We start from the raw sequence: 20,005 nt of genomic DNA on the forward strand, positions 1-20,005 counted from the left end.
CCTGTGGAGGTGAGTTCCACAGGTTAATGATACACTGTGAATACATTCCCTTTTTCATTGCTAATTCTGCCTCCTTTCAATTTCCCCTTCATTGTTGTATGTGGGAAAAGGTGCATGGCAGCACCCCAGCTACCTTCTCTATACCGGTCGTCAGTCAGATGAGGGCACTGGAATATTATTCTCCCTCCTGGTCCTTATGCAGCCTCCTTGCTGGTTTGATCACCAATGCACACTAAGCTGTCCACAGCGATGCCCGGGTCTTTCCCAGAGGGAACCCAGTGAAGTGTCCGAAGCCTGGTCTGCACAAGAATTTACATCAGAAAATCCACCCCCAGAGTGACGGAGCTAAGCCGACCTAGCTCCCAGGGTAGAGAGCACTAAGTTGACAGAATAATTCTCCCATCAACCTAGCGACCGCCTCTCGCGGAGATGGATTGTCTACGGCGATGGGAGAAGCCCTCCCGTGCGTGTAGGTAGTGTCTACGATGCCCCACTGGACCACTTTAAGTGTAGATGTGCCCTACATTCACAATCTTAGTCCTAGGACAGAGATTTGTGTTACCCGCTCTGAGAGCTAACCCACAAGTGCCACAAGTACTCCTTTCCTTTATCCCTACTGGTTTCTGTCTCTTAGCCAGCCAGACACTGCTCCATGACACTGCTCCCTTCTGTGGCCATCAGTCTGTAGTCAACAGCCTCTCCGGGGGGCTTTGTTAGCACCTCGCCATGCAGTACAGATCCCTCCAGGCAGCTCTGCTACTGTTCCGCTTGCCCTCTCCCCTCCGCCAGGCACCTGACCTCTCTGTGCTCAAGGGACTGCTTTGCACCCTCCAGTCCCCAGTGCAGAAGTAGCAAGCCCTCAGCACTACACAGCCTGTGCCATTCATGCCTGTCCCTTCCCAGCTTGGATGGGCATGGTATGTGGTGGGATGGTGTGCGAGCACCATTCCCAAGTTGCTATTTGTCCTCCAAAGTCTTGGCTTTCATTAACAAAAGGGAAGTCTCTAGCTGTTACGGCTGCAATGAAATCTTGAAAACGTGATGTGAGCATAATTGAGGCAGTGACACCTGCCAAGTCTGTAGGCGGCAGAGGAGTGAACATCCCATTCACGTCCCTTGGTGTTACAGTAGCATCAGCTGAGTTAAATGCTAACTAGGCCACTGCTCGTCAGATGATAAACATAAGGAGAGAAAGGAGCGTACCAAAACAGATTTGCCCATCCGCTTTAATGATGGTTCATTTTAGCACCATGAGTGGGTGGGCTTGGAAGATACCCTCACTTATTTTTTTCTTCAGTCAAAAAGGAATCAAGCTCCTGGCCCCTGCACCACCGAGAGAGCATGCATGACCAGATGCGGAACATCTGCACAATCTGTTGCGAGCGGCGCCCCATGTGGATGGAGCTTGGAAGAGAACCACCACCCTTCTTCTTCCAGTTCAACTCCAGAGCCTCAGGCCACCTAGCCCATAGCCCTTATGTCTGCTCATGCTATCTGGACCCAGCCGCTGATGTGTCACCCAGCTCATGCCACCTTGTGCTACATCCTCTCATGCCAACAGCCTGTTGGCCAAAAGAGCTAATGCAATTGTGGGAGGTATAAATAGGGATCTTGAGTAGGAGTCGAGAGGTTATTTGACCTCTGGATTTGGCACTGGGATGACCACTGCTGGTATCTTTTGTCCACGTCTGGTGCCACAGGTCAAGAAGGATGTCGATAAACTGGAGAGGGGTCAGCGAAGAGCCACGGGAATGATTAAAGAGTTAGAAAACCTGCCTTGTAGAGACAGACTCCAAGAGCTCAATGTGTTTAGTTTCGCCAAGAGCAGGTTAAGCGGTGACCTGATCAGTCTAAGGACCCGCCAGAGGAAGTTTAATACTAGGCTCTTCAATCTAGCAGAGAAAGATCTAACGTGATCCAACAGCAAGGAGTTGAATCTAAACAAATAAGGCAGGAATGTTTAACCGGGAGAGTAATTAACCACTGGAGCCATTTCCCCAGGGCGGTGGTGGATTCTCCATCACTGACAGTGACCCAATCAAGAAAAGATCGGCTCTAGGAATTACTGGGGGGCAGGTCTCTGACCTGTGCTATGCTGCAGGGCAGACTAGACCATTCCAATGCCGCCCACCCCCTCTCCCCTGCCGCCAGCTTTGGGATCTAAGGAACTCAGCTACCGATCACTTTGGGAAAGCTGTGCTTTAATCAGGGCAGCAGCTACAGAGATTGCAAGTGCACATGTATAAAATCGATCTCACCCTCACTCTGCTCTGCCCCAGCCTCTGTGCCCAGAGTTCCTTGGGGCAGAGACCTCTATGGGGCCTGAGGGCACTGAAAACCCCCACACCTGACTCCCCCAGGCACCCCAGATACACAACCGGCTCTCGCACCTGGCCAGAGATCCCCAGGACACAGTAACTAGCACCATTCCAAGCTGCACCTGAGATTCCCCCCGAGAATGCTCTCTCTGAGCAGGATGCTGGCATCTTTCTGCTCCCTGCTCCTTGGGCAGCGGCTCACATACTCAACGTGCCAAGCAGAGAGACACTGGGTTACCAGGGCCGAGTCTGAAGCCCTGCCCCAGCAGAGATGGGGCCAGCCCCTGTCAGACTAAGGGAAGGTCTGAGCTCCTGCACAGGGTTCCCCAAGGCCAGGGCAGAGCACTTGATCTCAGAAAGGGGCAGAGGGACAGCTGCACAAGCTGGGCTATGGGCAGGAGGAGCAGGAAGTTCACAACACCCCCACAACCTGCACATGCCAACCCCTCCCCAGCTGGAGAGGTGAAGCATGCAGCAGCATTTGGTTCCAGGCACATACCAGATGGTTTTTAGGGGGCATCTCCTCTCAGCAGCATGGCCTCCCACAGGGTAATTATCACCCAAGTGTCAGCAGATCGAGAGCTGTCACAGCTGCTCCCAAAGGGCCAGGAGCTGGCCAGCATGAGATGCTGGGCAGATGGGCTGGTGTGAAAGCTACAGAAGCCAGCCAAGGCAAGTGTCCCTGCTGCAGCCCAGCTCCTCCCCAGGTCAGCACTTTGGAGCCACCTGGCCTCCCAGGCCCTGTGGAGGATTGCAGCTCTTAGACCCACTCCAGCTGCTCCTCTGCCCAGGCGATACCAGGGCTGCTCAAGCTAGCAGCTTCCTGGTTTCTGGGAAGGGGGGAGCGGTGGCAGGCAGCGACCTGCGAGTTCTCGCCTGCCTGCCCTGGTGTGACACAGCCCAAATCTGGGACCTGCAGGGCACAGCACAAAGCTGCTGGAGAGTGGCACAGGCTGCAGCAGGCCCAGCTTTGCAAGGGAGATGGGCTCCCAGGCCCATTCCAGGACAGTGGGAGGAGAGGGGGGCACTTGCCCCTGAGGGGACAGTGCCTTGTGCCTTGTGCCTCTGTAATCTTTGCACAAGGTTCGAACAGCGTCTTAAAAACATGCCCCCAGCCAGGGTGATCGTGGTATTTGGGTGGGTGGGGTTGGCGACTGGCCCGGCGGGCTCCCGAAAAGCCGAGCTGTACATCACGCTGCATGAGCATGCATGAGCTCCCCAACAGAGGGCACTGCTGGGACCCCTGCCGCACACTGGCCCCAATAAGTGGCTGCTGGGAAGAAGTTTCTGCTTCCAGCAACCTTCTAAATGGAGGCTCTGGCTTGGGGAGGCTTTTTAAATGGAAGTGGGGGAGGGGCAGGAACGGGGAGCTCTGGGGCAGGCACCAGGAATGAAGAGCGTGGGACACAGGCACCAGCAGCATAACAGGAAGGTTTCTCGGGGAGGGAACCCACAGCCGCTATGTAAACTGAGAAGTCCAATATGCCTTGTTACTGCAGCTGCTATAGCCAACCCTGGACACCACCGGAGTGTCCTAGGTACCGCTTGGACCCCACAGTGGGCTGGCAGCCTGTGCGCTCCAAAGCAGAGGCAGAGGGGTCACCTCTCTTCGTTAGGGGAGGCAGGGAAAGGCGAAGCACCTACAGAGGGAGCAAGAGAGCACCCTGCACTGGCCAGGCTAGACGACCAGGAACCGAGGTGTCCGGGTGCTAGTCTCTGGCCTGCCACTGGCTCTCCTCTTGGCCTTGGGCAAGTCACAACAGCTCCGTGCCTCAGTTTCCACCTGTGTAACAGAGCGGTAGAGGGACTGACTCGCCCCCATGCTACAGAGGGGTAAGGAGCTATGGCCAGGTATTGCTGGGTGTGTCAGCAGCAGCTGGGAGAGGTCTCCAGCATCTCTGCACAGCAGGCCAGAGAGATGGGGTGAAACCCACACCTGCACTTCAGCAGCTTCTTGCCTGCTGGCTATTGGCGTCTCCGTCTGGCTCGTCCCCCGTCACTGAGCCTTCCCAGGGGGCTCTGCAAGCCTCCTGGCGCTAGCCCAGCCCCAGGTACGGCAGGGCCCCGTGGGAAGGCTGTCTGGGGCACTGCTCTGGTGCATTTACACAGCAACCCATCTACTCGGCCCCCCCGACTTTCCCTGAGCGAGAACCCCCTTGGCAGATCACTAGGAGCCCAAAGGACACACCTGACCATCACAGAACAGAGCAGGGCACGGGTACTTTCATCCCCTCAGTGGAGGTGCGGCTTAAGTCCCACGCAAGCAGCCTAGCCCCACTGAATGCTGGGAAATGTAGTCTGCAGAGATGCCACCTCTCCACGGAAACTGTGAGCTGCAATGCCGAACCAGGTCGGGCACTCCTACCTTAGCCTCCCCGCCAGCTCCTTCCCGCAGCATCTCTGCTCCTGCACGGCTCTCCTGACTCCCTTCCTCCAAACCAGATGGTGACGGAATCCTATACAAGTGGCACGTTCCTTCCTGTAGGGCATGGGCTCCAAGGTTCCCTTTCTCACTCTTCACAGCATCCAAGGAAGCCCTGCCCTTGAGCTGCTGGAGTGCAAAGCTCCACGTGACATGCCACAAGCCCAAGACATACACGAGCCATACTCCCACAAGCCGTGCCAACGAGCCAGGCTCTCTCCTCCGGTTCAGAGCCCTCAGTCCACCGCCCCTCTCTCCAGCACCGTCAGCCCAGACAGCGCCCCGCTGGCAGGACTCCGAGCCGCCTCGCATTCTCAGACTCACCAGGACGTGTTTGCGCTTCCTGCCAGGCCGTCCTGCTTTCCTCGTGGCTGTCCCTGGTTCCTGCTTCTCGTCCTTGCTCCGATTCTCCTCCAGCTCCTCTTCCCTCTGCCAGGCAAAGAGAGAGTACAGTCAGTGCAGTAGGTCACAGCAGGGGCCAGACAGCTGCTCCCTCAACTCCAGCATATTTTACACTTCAACACGGCCTGTCATCCCAAAGCGCGGCCTGCGCTACGGACAGGGCACCCCTGGGGTGGAAAGCAGCATACAGCAGACCTGGCATGTTAGGTCAGGAAGGGTCCTGGCACAGGAGGACGAGATTTCCACCCTTTAGATATCGGCTCAGAGTGCCCAGGTTGACAGCCCAGCCCCATGTCTCCTTGCCCTGCATTGCGGGCACCGTGCCTCCTTCTGAGCCCCCAGCCCCACTTCCTGCAGTCAGGGCCGTCCTCAGGCATATGCAGCTGCGTAGGGCACCATGAAATCTGGGGCACCAAACTGTCCAAATTTCATGGCACCCTAGGCAGCTGCGTGCTGCATAAGCAGCAGCACCAGCTCCGGCGACCAGCCCTATCCCTCGACCGGCCCCTCCGTGGGCTGCACCCACTGCAAGTGGCAGGGCCGTCCCTAGAGGGTGTGGGGTCCTGGACAACTCCCTCCGCCCCACCTCTTACCTTTCCCCCCTGCTCCTCCCCTGCCCCCATTCCACCTCTTCCCCCAGCAACCCTGCACTCACCGGCAGCGGTGGAAAGTGGAGCAACCTGGCCCCATCCCACTCCACTCCGCCAGCTCCCAGCCGCGACGCTCCACTTCCCACTGCCGGTGAGTGAGAGGAGGTTGGGGAAAAGATGCCCCCCACACTCTCCGGTGGCGGGAAGCGGAGCGTCATGGCTGGGAGCTGGCGGAGTAGAGTGGGTTGGAGTTGGGCTGCTCCACTTCCCGCCGCTGCCGGTGAGTGGGGGATCCCTCCTCCCAAGCCCCCTCTCCCAAGCGATACAGCTGGGGCCAGGGTGAGGGAAGCGGAGCGGGCTGCTCCCAGTCCCCCGCTAATCCCCCGGCCACTCTGGGCCTGTGGGGCCCCCAAAAGTGCCCCCCACAGCTCCTGCCTCCCAGACCCCAGGGGCGGGGAGGCCTGGGGGGCTTTGTAGGGCACCCAAAAGGCTAGAGACGGCCCTGCCTGCAGTACCCGAGCTGACGGGCCAGTGGGACTGGAACCAGCCCTGACTTGCTTGTGGAATCTGACTGGTTCCCAGCCCAAGGGTTTGAGGTGGATGGGTTCAAAGGGAGGGGTCAGCTCTCTCTGGGGTTTGGCTTGCTGAGCCCCAGGCCCTGCTAGGGAGGAGACAGCGGGAGGCTGTCCTGGTGCCAGCAGGGGACAGCCTGCTCCGGGGCCTGGGCGCCATTTAGAAAACAATACGAACGGATCGAGGCCAGCCATGGGGAGGCGTGTCTGTGCTCATGCATATGGGCGCACAACGCACTTACACAGCCTGTTTAACACCCCCCATCCAGCACGGCGAGGAGGCCAGGGGTCTACACACAGGGAGAGAGGGGCTAACGCCGCACACTTGGAGACCCTCCTCCGGCCAGCACAGCTAACGACACTGCAGTGAGGGAGAGGAGAGGACAGACAGGCCAAGGAGTCCTGACCCCACCTCTCTGCACCAAGCACTGGCCCGATTCATGCTCTCGAATGGGCCCTTCAGCCCAGCTCTGCAGAGCTGTAGGGATTCCTGGTGCTGAGCAGTGGGAGCCCAGCACAGAGCCCAGGGGGCTGCTCAGAGAAACAGGTCTGAGAGAGGGCCAGGAATGACCCCTTCCCTGGGGATCCTCCCACTCTCAAAGCTCCGACTCCTCCGCAGCCCCCTGCAATGGCTGAAGGGTGCAGCTTCGTCTCCTCCCCTCCAGGACCTGGACGCTGGCACAGGCAGCCTCGTGTCCCAGTCCCAGCGAGCTGATGAGACGCTCGCACTCGGCATGGGTGGAGGAATGTGAACATGTCCCGAGGAGAGGAACCTGCGACACGCTCCCAGAGCAACGGCTCATGTTCCCTGGGGGAGGCCCCGGCCCCGCTGCCAATCCAGTCACACAGGGCACAAGCCGCCCTGCCTACGGGCTGTCGGGAATGGATTCAGTACAGGCTGCGGCAGGGCCAGCTTCCCGGAACTGGGCTGGCTCTTCAGCCGTCAGCCTCTCTGCAGAGCCTGCCAGCCAGGGGCAAGGTGCTGGGCTGGGGTGTGCTGCTATACAGACCTTCTGGTCCCTCCCAGCAGGCATGGCTGGCTCCATTTCCCACAGCCCAGCCAAGGCCAGGATCAGCCCCATCAGGTAGCCCCGAGCAAGGGACAGCACAGGGTGGGATGAGGGGGCAGCCCACAAGTCGTTCTCTAGCACCTCCTTAGTGGCTGTGTGCCATGGGCAGTGACAGGCCACTCAGACTGCAGCCAGCCATGTGCCTGAGGGTCACCCGAGGAGAGGAAAACAAACCAGCTCCCGGTGGCAGGGATGCATTTCACTTGAGCCTCTAAGATCGCAGCCCCAGCCAAGGCAGGAAGAGGCCAGCAGAGGGGGAGAAGTGGAAGGAAAAGGTGGGGGGGGGCACTTGAATAGGGAGAGGCCAGGGTTGGGGAGGGGATGCGAGCTGGCAGACAGACAGCTCCTGAGATCCAGCTGTGCCTCAACAGCTCCCAGTCTCCTGAAGGCTCAGGCACAAGTCCGAGCCACATTCCTGTCCCACCTGAACACTACAGGGCTGCCACCAGCTGTCTGGGTAGCTCAGAGCCCGATAAGGAGAGAACCACTGAGCCCGATAAGGAGAGAACCACTGCGGAGCTCCAAGAGCAAGGGTACCAACCAGCCAGGGCTGTGCTCATCTGTAACCCCGACCTGCAGCCCCCCACTCTCCGGCCCTGGAGTCCTCCCCCTCACAGTTTTCAGAGTAACAGCCGTGTTAGTCTGTATTCGCAAAAAGAACAAGAGGACTTGTGGCACCTTAGAGACTAACCAATTTATTTGAGCATGAGCTTTCGCGAGCTACAGCTCACTTCATCGGATGCATACCGTGGAAACTGCAGCAGACTTTATATACACACAGAGATCATGAAACAATACCTCCTCCCACCCCACTGTCCTGCTGGTAATAGCTTATCTAAAGTGATCATCAAGTTGGGCCATTTCCAGCACAAATCCAGGTTTTCTCACCCTCCACCCCCCCACACACAAACTCACTCTCCTGCTGGTAATAGCTCATCCAAAGTGACAACTCTCTTCACAATGTGCATGATAATCAAGGTGGGCCATTTCCAGCACAAATCCAGGCTTTCTCACCAGCCCCCCTTTTTCCCGGACACACACACACACACACAAACTCACTCTCCTGCTGGCAATAGCTCATCCAAACTGACCACTCTCCAAGTTTAACCAGAACGTCTGGGGGGGGGGGGTAGGAAAAAACAAGGGGAAATAGGCTACCTTGCATAATGACTTAGCCACTCCCAGTCTCTATTTAAGTCTAAATTAATAGTATCCAATTTGCAAATGAATTCCAATTCAGCAGTTTCTCGCTGGAGTCTGGATTTGAAGTTTTTTTGTTTTAAGATAGCGACCTTCATGTCTGTGATTGCGTGACCAGAGAGATTGAAGTGTTCTCCGACTGGTTTATGAATGTTATAATTCTTGACATCTGATTTGTGTCCATTTATTCTTTTACGTAGAGACTGTCCAGTTTGACCAATGTACATGGCAGAGGGGCATTGCTGGCCCATGATGGCATATATCACATTGGTGGATGTGCAGGTGAACGAGCCTCTGATAGTGTGGCTGATGTTATTAGGCCCTGTGATGGTGTCCCCTGAATAGATCTGTGGGCACAGTTGGCAACGGGCTTTGCCCCTCACAGTGCAACCGATGCCCCACACACGCTCTACAAGCAAGCCAAGAGCGGTTCCTCCATACCCCAGCCTACAGGCCCTGTGTGTTCCAGCTGGGAGGGTTCCCCCTGGGGGGAACAGGGACACTGCACATGTGCCCTGCTGCACTCCCCCAGGCTCTGGAGTGGATGTAATTTGGGGGATTGGCTGGGGGCCTTTCCTTCTGGAGGCGGTGTGACGAAGTGGGACTCTTCTTAATGTTTCCTCTGAATGGTGTGGGGGTGGCTCAGTTTCCCCTAGGCAGTTCTTGAGTATCTAGGTAGTGGGGTGAGGGTGTATGATCGTTGCAGAGCCCTAGAGGGCAGGTGTGTGCAGGGGTCTGGACACAGAGAATGGCCGACACCCTATTTCCTGGCAACTGATGGCCTGGGCCCTTCCCCCCTGCAAGGTGAGAGCCAAAGGATTGGCGGGGAAAGGAACAAAGCCCAGGGGAGGAGGGGCTGGAGGGAGTTTCAGTTTGGGGCTGGCTGGAGACATGGAGTGAAGGGCAGACGTGGTTGTCTGGCTCACTGCCCCCCAGAATGGATCCAGCTGAGGGGTCCTGTTCTCTGCACCTACAAGCTCTGTGTTAGACCATGTTCCTGTCGACTAATAAACCTTCTGTTTTACTGGCTGGCTGAGAGTCACATCTGACTGCGAAGTTGGGGTGCAGGACCCTCTGGCTTTCCCAGGAGCCCTGCCTGAGCAGACTCGCTGTGGGAAGCGCACGGAGGGGCAGAGGATGCTGAATGCTCCGAGGTCAGACCCAGGAAGGTGGAAGCTGTGTGAGCTGTGTGTCCTGCAGACAGGATGCTCAGAGAAAGGAGACTTCCCCAAAGTCCTGCCTGGCTTTATGGGGAGCAGTTCCAGAGCATCGCCCAGGGTCTCCATGACAGGCGATAACCCCGAGCCCTAGGGGTGGCTGCAGGGTGAAGGGCTTGACCACTATTGCCACAGTCCGGGAAGCACATGCTCGTGGAACTGCTCCTCCTGCGGCTGCTCCTTGCCCTTGCTTCCTCTGGGGGCACCCTCTGTGTGTCTCCCACCTCTGCGGCCTGCTCTCAGAGCAGAGGCCTCACCCCTGTGCCAAGGTGGTTCTCCTGGCCCCACTAGCTGTCCTGATGAAGTTCTGAAACAAGGAGCACATAGCCCAACTGCCATTCCCATGCCCACACCAGCTGTACCCTGGGCAAGAGTGGCCAGGCACACACCGATTCACATGGTATGGCCAGAAGGGACCATTCGGATCATCTAATCTGATGCCTGCAGGCCAGAGAACCTCCCGTTGCTGGAGTCTCCCATCGGGGTCGACGTAGGAGTTGGTTTGCTTCAGTGCAACGGAAGCCAACAAGGGATCTGCAGATGCGTCCACATGCTGGGCAGATACAGGCACCTGGTTTTGCCACAGCTGCTTGCTTCGCTCACATGCCTCTTTGGCTTTTTCTGTTCGGCTGTTCTCAGTGGCTTTAACTGCAGCTTGGGGCCTGTCGCCACCCTGACGTGTTCACAGCAGCCACTTCCCAAGCTGTGCCAGCTGTTAGCTGAGCTTTGAGAGTGTCCTTATATCATTTCCATGGGTCTCCCAGAGTACGTGCTCCCACTTCCATCTGTCCAGAAAATGCGGCTTTGGGGAATTGCTTGTCACCCAAAGTTGCTCCTGTAAGATTAGGGACTCAAAGCTAGCCATGCAGCACCAGTCCAGGACTCAGATGGCGGGTGTCCTGTGCGACCACCTGATGTCAGAGACGAGACGCAGACCGCACATGTGAAAATGCTCTAGTTGCTTCAAGTTTCTGCTATCGAGCATCCATGTCTCACAGCCATAGGGAGGAGTCCTTGGCTAAGCTACACGGAGTGAAGGCAAAGGCCTCTCACACTCCAACCCTAAGCAGCCCTGGCTTTCGAAATGTACTGCGGGATTTCACCGTTGATCACATTACTAGGTAAAGTGCTGCCAAGATAGCAACATTTCTCTACCGCATTAAGCAGTGTGCCCTCAGCTGTGATTTCGGGGCAGACTCCATTTTTCCTGGTGCAGGCTAGTAAAGCGATTCGGTTCTCTTGAGGCTCACGGAGAGTCCGAATCGCTTTGCTGATCTAGAAAAGCACTAGATAGGATGCTGCATGTCTTCGACAGTACGTACTATGTACGTACAGTCATCAGTGAAGAGGAATTGCCTGATGGGCAGGTCCATCACTTTAGTGTGAGCCCGGAGACACAGGAGATTGGAGATGTGCCAACTGTGCACAATTGCATGTAAATACCCCGGTCACGCACACAGAGCTGCTTAATGCCACTCATGACAAAGAAAGGCTCTGATAAGGTACAATTTTCCAGCACTCTAGCCAGCATGCCAGCACAGCACGAGTGCACCATGGTGATGAATCTGTGCAGGCAGACAACTTTATACAAGATCCAGTGAAGACCCATGAATTAACAGTGCTGAAGGCCTTCATCAGGTCTAGAAACACCATACAGAGATCACTGTTTTATGCCCAGCACTTTTCCTGTACTTGGTGAGCAGCAAAAATCATATCCACTGTTCCACATCCCACACGAAAGCCACAACTGATGTTATCAGTGATGATGGAGAGTCTATTGAGCAAGACATGCCAAAATCTTCCCAGCAATGGAAAGAAGCAAGATACCAATGGCTGTGGCAGACTGCTCAGTCATCTTTGCATACGATCAACCTGATTGCCTTCTATGATGAGATAACTGGCTCTGTGGATATGGGGAAAGCGGTGGATGTGATATACTTTGACTTTACCAAAGCTTTTCATACAGTCTCCCACAGTATTTTTGCCAGCAAGTTAAAGAAGTATGGACTGGATGCACTATAAGATGGATAGAAAGCTGGCTAGATCATCAGGCTCAAAGGGTAGTGATCAATGGCTCCATGTCCAGTTAGCAGCTGGTATCAAGCGGAGTGCCCCAGGAGTCGGTCCTGGGGCTGATTTTGTTGAACATTTTCATTAATGATCTGGATGATGTGATGAATTGCACCCTCAGCAAGTTTGCGGATGACACTAAGCTACAGAGAGAGGTAGATACGCTGGAGGGAAGGAATAGGGTCCAGAGGGACCTAGACAAATTGGAGGATTGAGCCAAAATAAATCTGATGAGGTTCAACAAGGACAAGTCCAGAGTCCTGCCCTTAGGAAGGAAGAATCCAATGCACTGCTACAGGCTGGGGACCAACTGGCTAAGCAGCAGTTCTGCAGAAAAGGACCTGGTGATTACAGTGGACGACAAGCTGGATATGAGTCAACAGTGTGCCCTTCTTGCCAAAAAAGCTAACAGCATACTGGGCTGCATTAGTAGGAGCACTGCCAGCAGATCAAGGGAAGTGATTATTCCCCTCTATTCAGCACTAGTGAGGCCACATCTGGAGTACTGCGTCCAGTTTTGGGCCCCCCAATAAAGAAAGGATGTGGACAATTGGAGAGAGTCCAGTGGAGGGCAATAAAAATGATTAGGGGACTGGGGTACATGACTTATGAGGAGAGGCTGAGGAAACTGGGGTTATTTAGTGAGTCTGGAGAAGAGTGAGGGGGGATTTGATAGCAGCCTTCAACTACCTGAAGGGGGGTTCCAAAGAGGATGGAGCTCGGCTGTTCTCAATGGTGGAAGATGACAGAACAAGGAGTAATGGTCTCAAGTTGCAGTGGGGGAGGTCTAGGTTGGATATTAGGAAAAACTATTTCACTAGGAGGGTGGTGAAGCGCTGGAATGGGTTACCTAGGGAGGTGGTAGAATCTCCATCCTTAGAGGTTTTTAAGGCCCACCTTGACAACGCCCTGTTTGCGATGATTTAGTTGGGGTTGCTCCTGCTTTGAGCAGGGGGTGGGACTAGATGACCTCCTGAGGTCTCTTCCAACCCTGACCTTCTATGATATATAACTATGTAACTAAAGTAGAACTATACATATAGCGGCATCCTCGAAATCTTGAGGCATGGTCTCCTGCTCCCAGATGACACTGAAGAGCCAAGTGAGCATTCAAGACATATAACTGTGACGCTGGCATACCAGGTGGCAGGTCACGCCCAGGTTCCCATGCCTCCACTGAACACTGACAGATCCCTAGCTGGGACCAGTCTGGCTTAGCTGTGTGTTAGCATTGTTTGTTTTTTGTTTATTGTTTACATTTCATGGAATGCTTGTAAATTGCTACCTGCGTTAGTCTCACTTCTGTCATCTGTATCCCATATTATAAGGCACCATTTAAGGGTTTGCATGGTGAGCCTTTGCAACTGCGTACATCACCAGACAGGAAGGAGACCTTAACTAGCGTAAAGTGCTGATCTCCAACAGAAGTTGTTGCACGTCCTGGCCAACAAGGGAGGCCCATCCAAACAAACTACTGTGGAACATTAAAGAGGACAAAACACTTTGTTGTTTGCTCCCCCCACCCGCCACAAAGATGAGCCATGTCCGTGAAGTCCTCCCATCAGCTGAGTTTTCAGCTCCAAGTACAAGTGGGGAAGGGAACAAAACCCCTTAGCAATGAGATACAGTTCCTTCTTGTTGCTTGGACTGTGGGGGGCAAGAATTACTAGGCATGAGCAAAAGATCCCCTGTGCTTAGCCTGGGTTACCCTAAAGGACATATATAGGGCTTGCTTATTATAGAAGCTTCTGTTACTGTTTGAAACTTAAGCTTGGAACTCATTTATGTGTATGCATGTTTACCCACTTTCACCGTGTAAATAACTCTCGCTTCCTTTTCCTACATAATAAATCTCTGCATAGTTTATTATAGGATTGGCTACCAGTTGCCTGTGCTGTGAGATCTATAGTGCAACTAACCTGGGGTGAGTGACTGGTCCTTTGGGACTGGGAGTAACCTGGTTATTTGCTGCGATCCTTAGTGTAAGGGACAAGCTATCACAAAGACAGGCTCACCGAGGTGGCAGGACAGACTGGAGTACCCAAAGGGACTATCTGGGACTCCATGGTAAGGTTGTTGTAGCACCTGAGGAGTTCACACTTGATAAATTGGTTGGTGAAATCTAAGTACAGAACTCACAACCAATGTGGGCTTTGAGCCCTGGTTCTTAACAATCTGTCCTGAGGTTGATACTCTTGAGCCACTTCGGGACAGTTTGACAACAACCACCATGTGTACAGACTTCTGGGGGGGTATTGCATCTAAGCCAGGTGCGTTTCCTTGTGATAACTGTTTGATAGCAGCTGCTGTCTCGATAATACTTGGCAGTCTGGCGAGTCCTTCATGTACGGGGAACTGTGCTATACCATGAATAGCAGCTTCTGAAATTGCAGATGGAGGATTGAGTAGACCATTAAAGTGTTCAGCCCAGCAATCGCTGATAGCTTTCCTGTCTGTGTGGAGCATCCTGACCTCTGGGCTATGGATGGGAATGCTACCACAAGACATGGAACCAAAACCCATTTGCAATCATAAAGGCATTTAAGGTCTTTCTAGTCTGCAGCCTGCTGGCCATTTTCTGATGTGTGCTTCCACCAGTCATCTTCCACTGCACGCAGCTCAGACAGGCTAGATTGCTGAAAGCTGTGATAGGCACCTCTCTTAGTGGTCAAAGTCATGTCAGATAACCATGTTTTATGTACTGCATGTAGCCAGTCAAGTACGTGCATGGCCTCTGAGCCAGTAAGCCAATCTGGATGTTTCCTGGTGCTAACGCCTAGCGCATCACTGGCAGAACTGAGGGGTATATCGCGACGCTGGTTCTGCTCAGCATGAAGAACTGGACTGTTTGATGATGGAATTTTGTGGGGATTTGCAGGGAGGAGATAACGGGGTTCCCTAGCTCATGGTTTTCTGTCACGTTAGATCGCAATTCCTACAGAGGACAGCTTGCTTACTTACCAGATTAGCTGTTATGGGTCACCAGTGTCAGATGTTTGGCTGTGTGGGGGTGTTTTTCCTGTGTGCTGTCCCAGCTCTGCGCAGATAGCTGGCACAGCAGACCTCAAGCAAACTGTTCAATGACCACAAGATCCGTTAAGTTATGAAGGCGCCAGGCCAGGTTTATTGTCGCTGAAGCACGGTAATAGCACCTGGCAGGCTCTACAAGGAGACTAAGACATGTATGCCCGTGACAATGGACAGAGCTCAGTGAATGGCGGGACTTTCCTTTCCCCCCTCGGCTGGACAAAGACACTCCTTCTGAGATACATCTTTATACCCTAATACAAACGAGTTACGTACTGCCTCTAACATAGTTAGTTACTGCCCCCGACGTAGCTAGATATCGCCCATCACCTTGTATATGTTGGTTCAATCAAAACATATCTATTACGTACTGTCATCGTGACCTTATCCTTTAGAATGGGTCAATGTGTTCCTGTTATCCTTGGGGAATGTTAATGTGTATTTCTGCAATATCAGCCCAGTTCTTGCCAGATTCTGTGAGCAGGTCCTGCCTCATATCAGGCCTCTAATACAAGGGCTTATGCTCAGACTCTCTTCCTATCACCTTCCCCATTTAATCCATGGTTGGGACTATTTGCCAATAGCTAGCCATGGTAGGTGAGCACCAAGGCATAGCCACATGCCAGTGGGTTTGCACTCTGCACCTCTGGGACCCATGCTGCTCCAAGATCCCTCACATTTAGCCTGAAACCACACGGTGCAGTCAGTTTCCAGCTGGTGCCATGAGGAGGCACTGCAAGAGTCTTGACCATGGAGAGGCTGCATACCAGTTAGAAGGACTTAAGAACTGTCCTCTGCATTCCTTGTGCTAAAGCTAGCTGGAGGCTGGGTATGGAGCAAGAAGCAGAAGACAATCACCCTACACTGCACACGGCACTAGACACATCACACTATCCAGGGCCAAAGCACCACCATCTTATTTACAGACTTCAAGAGATGAGGATCCACCACACCTGTAGGAAGTTGTTCCAATGGTTAATTATGTTAAAATGTGTGCCTTCCTGCTTGTCAGAATGTGTCTAGCTTCAGCTTCCCGCCACTGGACTTTATTATGCCTTTTGCTATTAGATTAAAAAGCCATCTGCTGTCAGAAATCTTCCTCGTGTAGGTACCTGTAGACTGGGATCAAATCATCTCTTAACTTCCCTTTGATAACCTAAATACATCAAGCTTCTTAAATCTCTTGCTGTAAGGCAGGTTTTTCAGATTTTGAATCATTCTCTTCGCTCTTTTCTGAACCCTTTCCAATTTTTCAACACCCTTTTTGCATTGACACAGTATTCCCCAAATGGTCGCACTAATGCAATGTCCAGAGGGGATACTATTCCTATTGGCTAGTCCACTGTGTATGCATCCAAGGTTTGCATTCATCGTCTTAGCATCAGCAATGCACTGGGAGTTCATGTTCAGTTGGTTATCGCCCATGACTCCCAAAGTACTCTTCAGCATCACTGTTCTCTGGTATATATGGGATGCACCACACCATGCCTGCTCTTGCATCAGTGTTCACGACCCAGCTCCCTGAACCTGGGGGCTCTGGTACAGGTGCTGCAAGTTTCACTGAGGTTTCCCTTCCTTCTCAGCTGCCCATCTGGCCCTCTCTTCCCACTCAGCATCCCACCACAAAACTGGCTGCAGAACCGGCTGGTCCCCAGAGAGGAGCTGGCTGTTTTGCCTCATCTATACTGAGACTTTGAGGGTGTTCGTCTTCAAGCAGATGCAGACGTGTATTCCGACTAAGTGCGTGGATCGCTGGAGCCTGTTGCCTAGCAGTACCCACAGAGGGCGGCGCTCATGCCTGTAGCCCCACCCCAACCCCCCTCGTTCCTTCTCATCTCCCGGCAGCTGGAGTCAGAGCTCTACGCGGTTGTTGCTTTACTTCTTAGCCTAGTTTTTATTGTACACAGTTACCAGCTACTTAGCAGTTACCGTGTATAGGCAGTGGTGATGCTCCCCGGCGACACCCTCACTGGGGGCCAAGCACTGCCCTTTACATGGAGTGGCAGTTCCTACCAGCGACCCCCACGCATGGCATTTGCTCTGCCTCGGCGAAGCCCACCTTAAGGAGTGCTGTGCGATCTGCAGATCCTTCAAGCAGAGGACCCAGATGGCATGGGACCTTTGCCTTAAGCAGCCCCTGCTTGAACAAGTCATGAGGCCTAACGCAGTACCTAGGCCTGCCTCGGGACACAAATCACCCTCCGGCTCGCAGAGTGCTGCTGCGTCCCATTCTGGGGCAGGGCTCTCTGAAGAGGCGCAGGAGTTGTTCTCTGTCGTCGGCGCTAAAGAGGAGGCCACGTAAGACAAATCAGGAGCACTCGAGGTCCCAGGGCAACTCTTCCACGGTGCAGGCTCCAGTACCCAGGATGGCACTGGTGCCATCATGTCACAGGGTCCCCGGGTGATGCTCTGGAACTGCTCCCTACGAAGCCAGGCAGGACTCTGGGGAAGTCTCCTCTCGGGGAGCGGACTGTCTCCAGGGCAAGAAGCTCACATGGCTTCCACCTTCCTAGGTCTGACCTCGGAGGATTCAGCATCCTCTGCCCCTCCGTGCGCTTCCCACAGCGAGTCCGCCCAAGCGGGGTCCTGGGGAAGCCAGAGGGTCCTGCCCCACAACTTCACAGTCAGAAGTGATTCTCAGCCAGCCAGTAAAACAGAGGCTTATTAGATGGCAGGAACACGGTTTAAAACAGAGCTTGTAGGTACAGAGAACAGGACCCCTCAGCTGGATCCATTTTGGGGGGCAGTAAGCCAGACAACCACGGCTGCACTTCACTCCTCAGCCCCAGCCAGCCCCAAACTGACTCACCCTCCTCCTCTGGGCTTTGTCCTTTTCCCGGGCCAGGAGGTCACCTGATTCCTTTGTTCTCCAACCCTTTAGCTATCACCTTGCAGTGGGGAAGGGCCCAGGCCATCCATTGCCAGGAGACAGAGTGTCGGCCATTTATGTATACCGGCCCTTTGCTCTGCAACAATTACACCCCCTTATCCCAACACCTAGAGACTTAAGAAATGCATAGGGGAAACTGAGGCACCCCTACAATATTCAGAGGAAACATTAAGAACAGTCCCACTTCGTCACACATCACCCTCCAGAAGAACATCCATGAAGTCATGGGCATTCTCAAACCTTCTGTCCCTGGAAGAGTGGCCTTCCTGATTAATGAGGTGCTCCTTGAGCCAGCGAGTGTTCTTTGATGGTACCAAGACCAGCGTACCCCAGTGGCCAAGCACTTGGAGAAGTGCTATTTTGTGCTGGTACAGAGATAAGAGGGTTTTATACCCATCCAGCACCAAACTCACTGGTGGTCATGGCAGTGAATGACAAGGCCTGGCAGGGCAGGTTCAAGTCCGCCCGCAAAGACAGAGACTCTAAGCACCTGGGCCTTCTGGGCAGGAAGATATACACCTCATTGTCACTACAGATGAGGATCACAAGTCACCTACTTGGAATATATGTCCGCATCTACTCAAAAAAGGAATGGTTACTTTCTGTAACTGGTTCCTCAAGATGTGATGCAGACACGACTGGTTCTGTGGATGAAGGGAAAGCAGTGGATGTATTGTTTCTTGACTTTAGCAAAGCTTTTGACACGGTCTCCCATAGTATTCTTGTCACCAAGTTAAGGAAGTATGGGCTGGATGAATGCACTATAAGGTGGGTAGAAAGCTGGCTAGATTGTCGGGCTCAACGGGTAGTGATCAATGGCTCCATGTCTAGTTGGCAGCCGGTATCAAGTGGAGTGCCCCAAGGGTCGGTCCTGGGGCCGGTTTTATTCAATATCTTCATAAATGATCTGGAGGATGGTGTGGATTGCACTCTCAGCAAATTTGCGGATGATACTAAACTGGGAGGAGTGGTAGATACGCTGGAGGGGAGGGATAGGATACAGAAGGACCTAGACCAATTGGAAGATTGGGCCAAAAGGAATCTGATGAGGTTCAATAAGGATAAGTGCAGGGTCCTGCACTTAGGACGGAAGAACCCAATGCACAGCTACAGACTAGGGACCGAATGGCTAGGCAGCAGTTCTGCGGAAAAGGACCCAGGGGTGACAGTGGACGAGAAGCTGGATATGAGTCAGCAGTGTGCCCTTGTTGCCAAGAAGGCCAATGGCATTTTGGGATGTATAAGTAGGGGCATAGCGAGCAGATCGAGGGACGTGATCGTTCCCCTCTATTCGACATTGGTGAGGCCTCATCTGGAGTACTGTGTCCAGTTTTGGGCCCCACACTTCAAGAAGGATGTGGATAAATTGGAGAGAGTCCAGCGAAGGGCAACAAAAATGATTAGGGGACTGGAACACATGAGTTATGAGGAGAGGCTGAGGGAGCTGGGATTGTTTAGCCTGCAGAAGAGAAGAATGAGGGGGGATTTGATAGCTGCTTTCAACTACCTGAAAGGGGGTTCCAAAGAGGATGGCTCTAGACTGTTCTCAATGGTAGCAGATGACAGAACGAGGAGTAATGGTCTCAAGTTGCAGTGGGGGAGGTTTAGATTGGATATTAGGAAAAACTTTTTCACTAAGAGGGTGGTGAAACACTGGAATGCGTTACCTAGGGAGGTGGTAGAATCTCCTTCCTTAGAGGTTTTTAAGGTCAGGCTTGACAAAGCCCTGGCTGGGATGATTTAACTGGGAATTGGTCCTGCTTTGAGCAGGGGGTTGGACTAGATGACCTTCTGGGGTCCCTTCCAACCCTGATATTCTATGATTCTATGATTCTATTCCACGACCCAGCCTCTGCATCAGAGTCTCCCCCTGCACATTTGGAGTGAAGGAACTGGTGGGGGGAGGGGGTGGGCGGTGTAACGAAGTGGGACTGTTCTTAATGTTTCCTCTGAATAGTGTGGGGGTGCCTCAGTTTCCCCTAGGCAGTTCTTAAGTCTCCAGGGGGTGGGGTAAGGGTGTGTGATCATTGCAGAGCCCTAGAAGGCACCTGTGTGCAGGGGTCTGGACACAGAGAATGGCTGACACCCTGTTTCCCGGCAACTGATGGCCTGGGCCCTTCCCCCCTGCAAGGTGAGAACTAAAGGGTTGGAGAACAAAGGAATCCGGTGACCTCCTGGCCCTGGAAAGGGACAAAGCCCAGGGGAAGAGGGGCTGGAGAGAGTTTCA

The 20,005-nt window shown here is 53.7% G+C and overlaps 1 protein-coding gene across 5 annotated transcripts in view; it reads right to left on the reverse strand.

The window, feature by feature from the left end:
* The window catches only part of DNMT3A (DNA methyltransferase 3 alpha), a 267,504-nt gene that overhangs the window by 222,672 nt on the left and 24,827 nt on the right, over positions 1 to 20,005 (reverse strand). For all 5 annotated transcript variants that reach the window (XM_073335457.2, XM_073335456.2, XM_073335455.2 and 2 more), the window contains exon 3: positions 5,065 to 5,169. In XM_073335457.2, the coding sequence (XP_073191558.1) occupies positions 5,065 to 5,169 (105 nt within the window). The remainder of the gene's footprint in view (positions 1 to 5,064; positions 5,170 to 20,005) is intronic.

This window comes from Lepidochelys kempii, chromosome 3, assembly GCF_965140285.1.
Source record: "Lepidochelys kempii isolate rLepKem1 chromosome 3, rLepKem1.hap1, whole genome shotgun sequence".
Classification (NCBI taxonomy): domain Eukaryota; kingdom Metazoa; phylum Chordata; order Testudines; family Cheloniidae; genus Lepidochelys; species Lepidochelys kempii.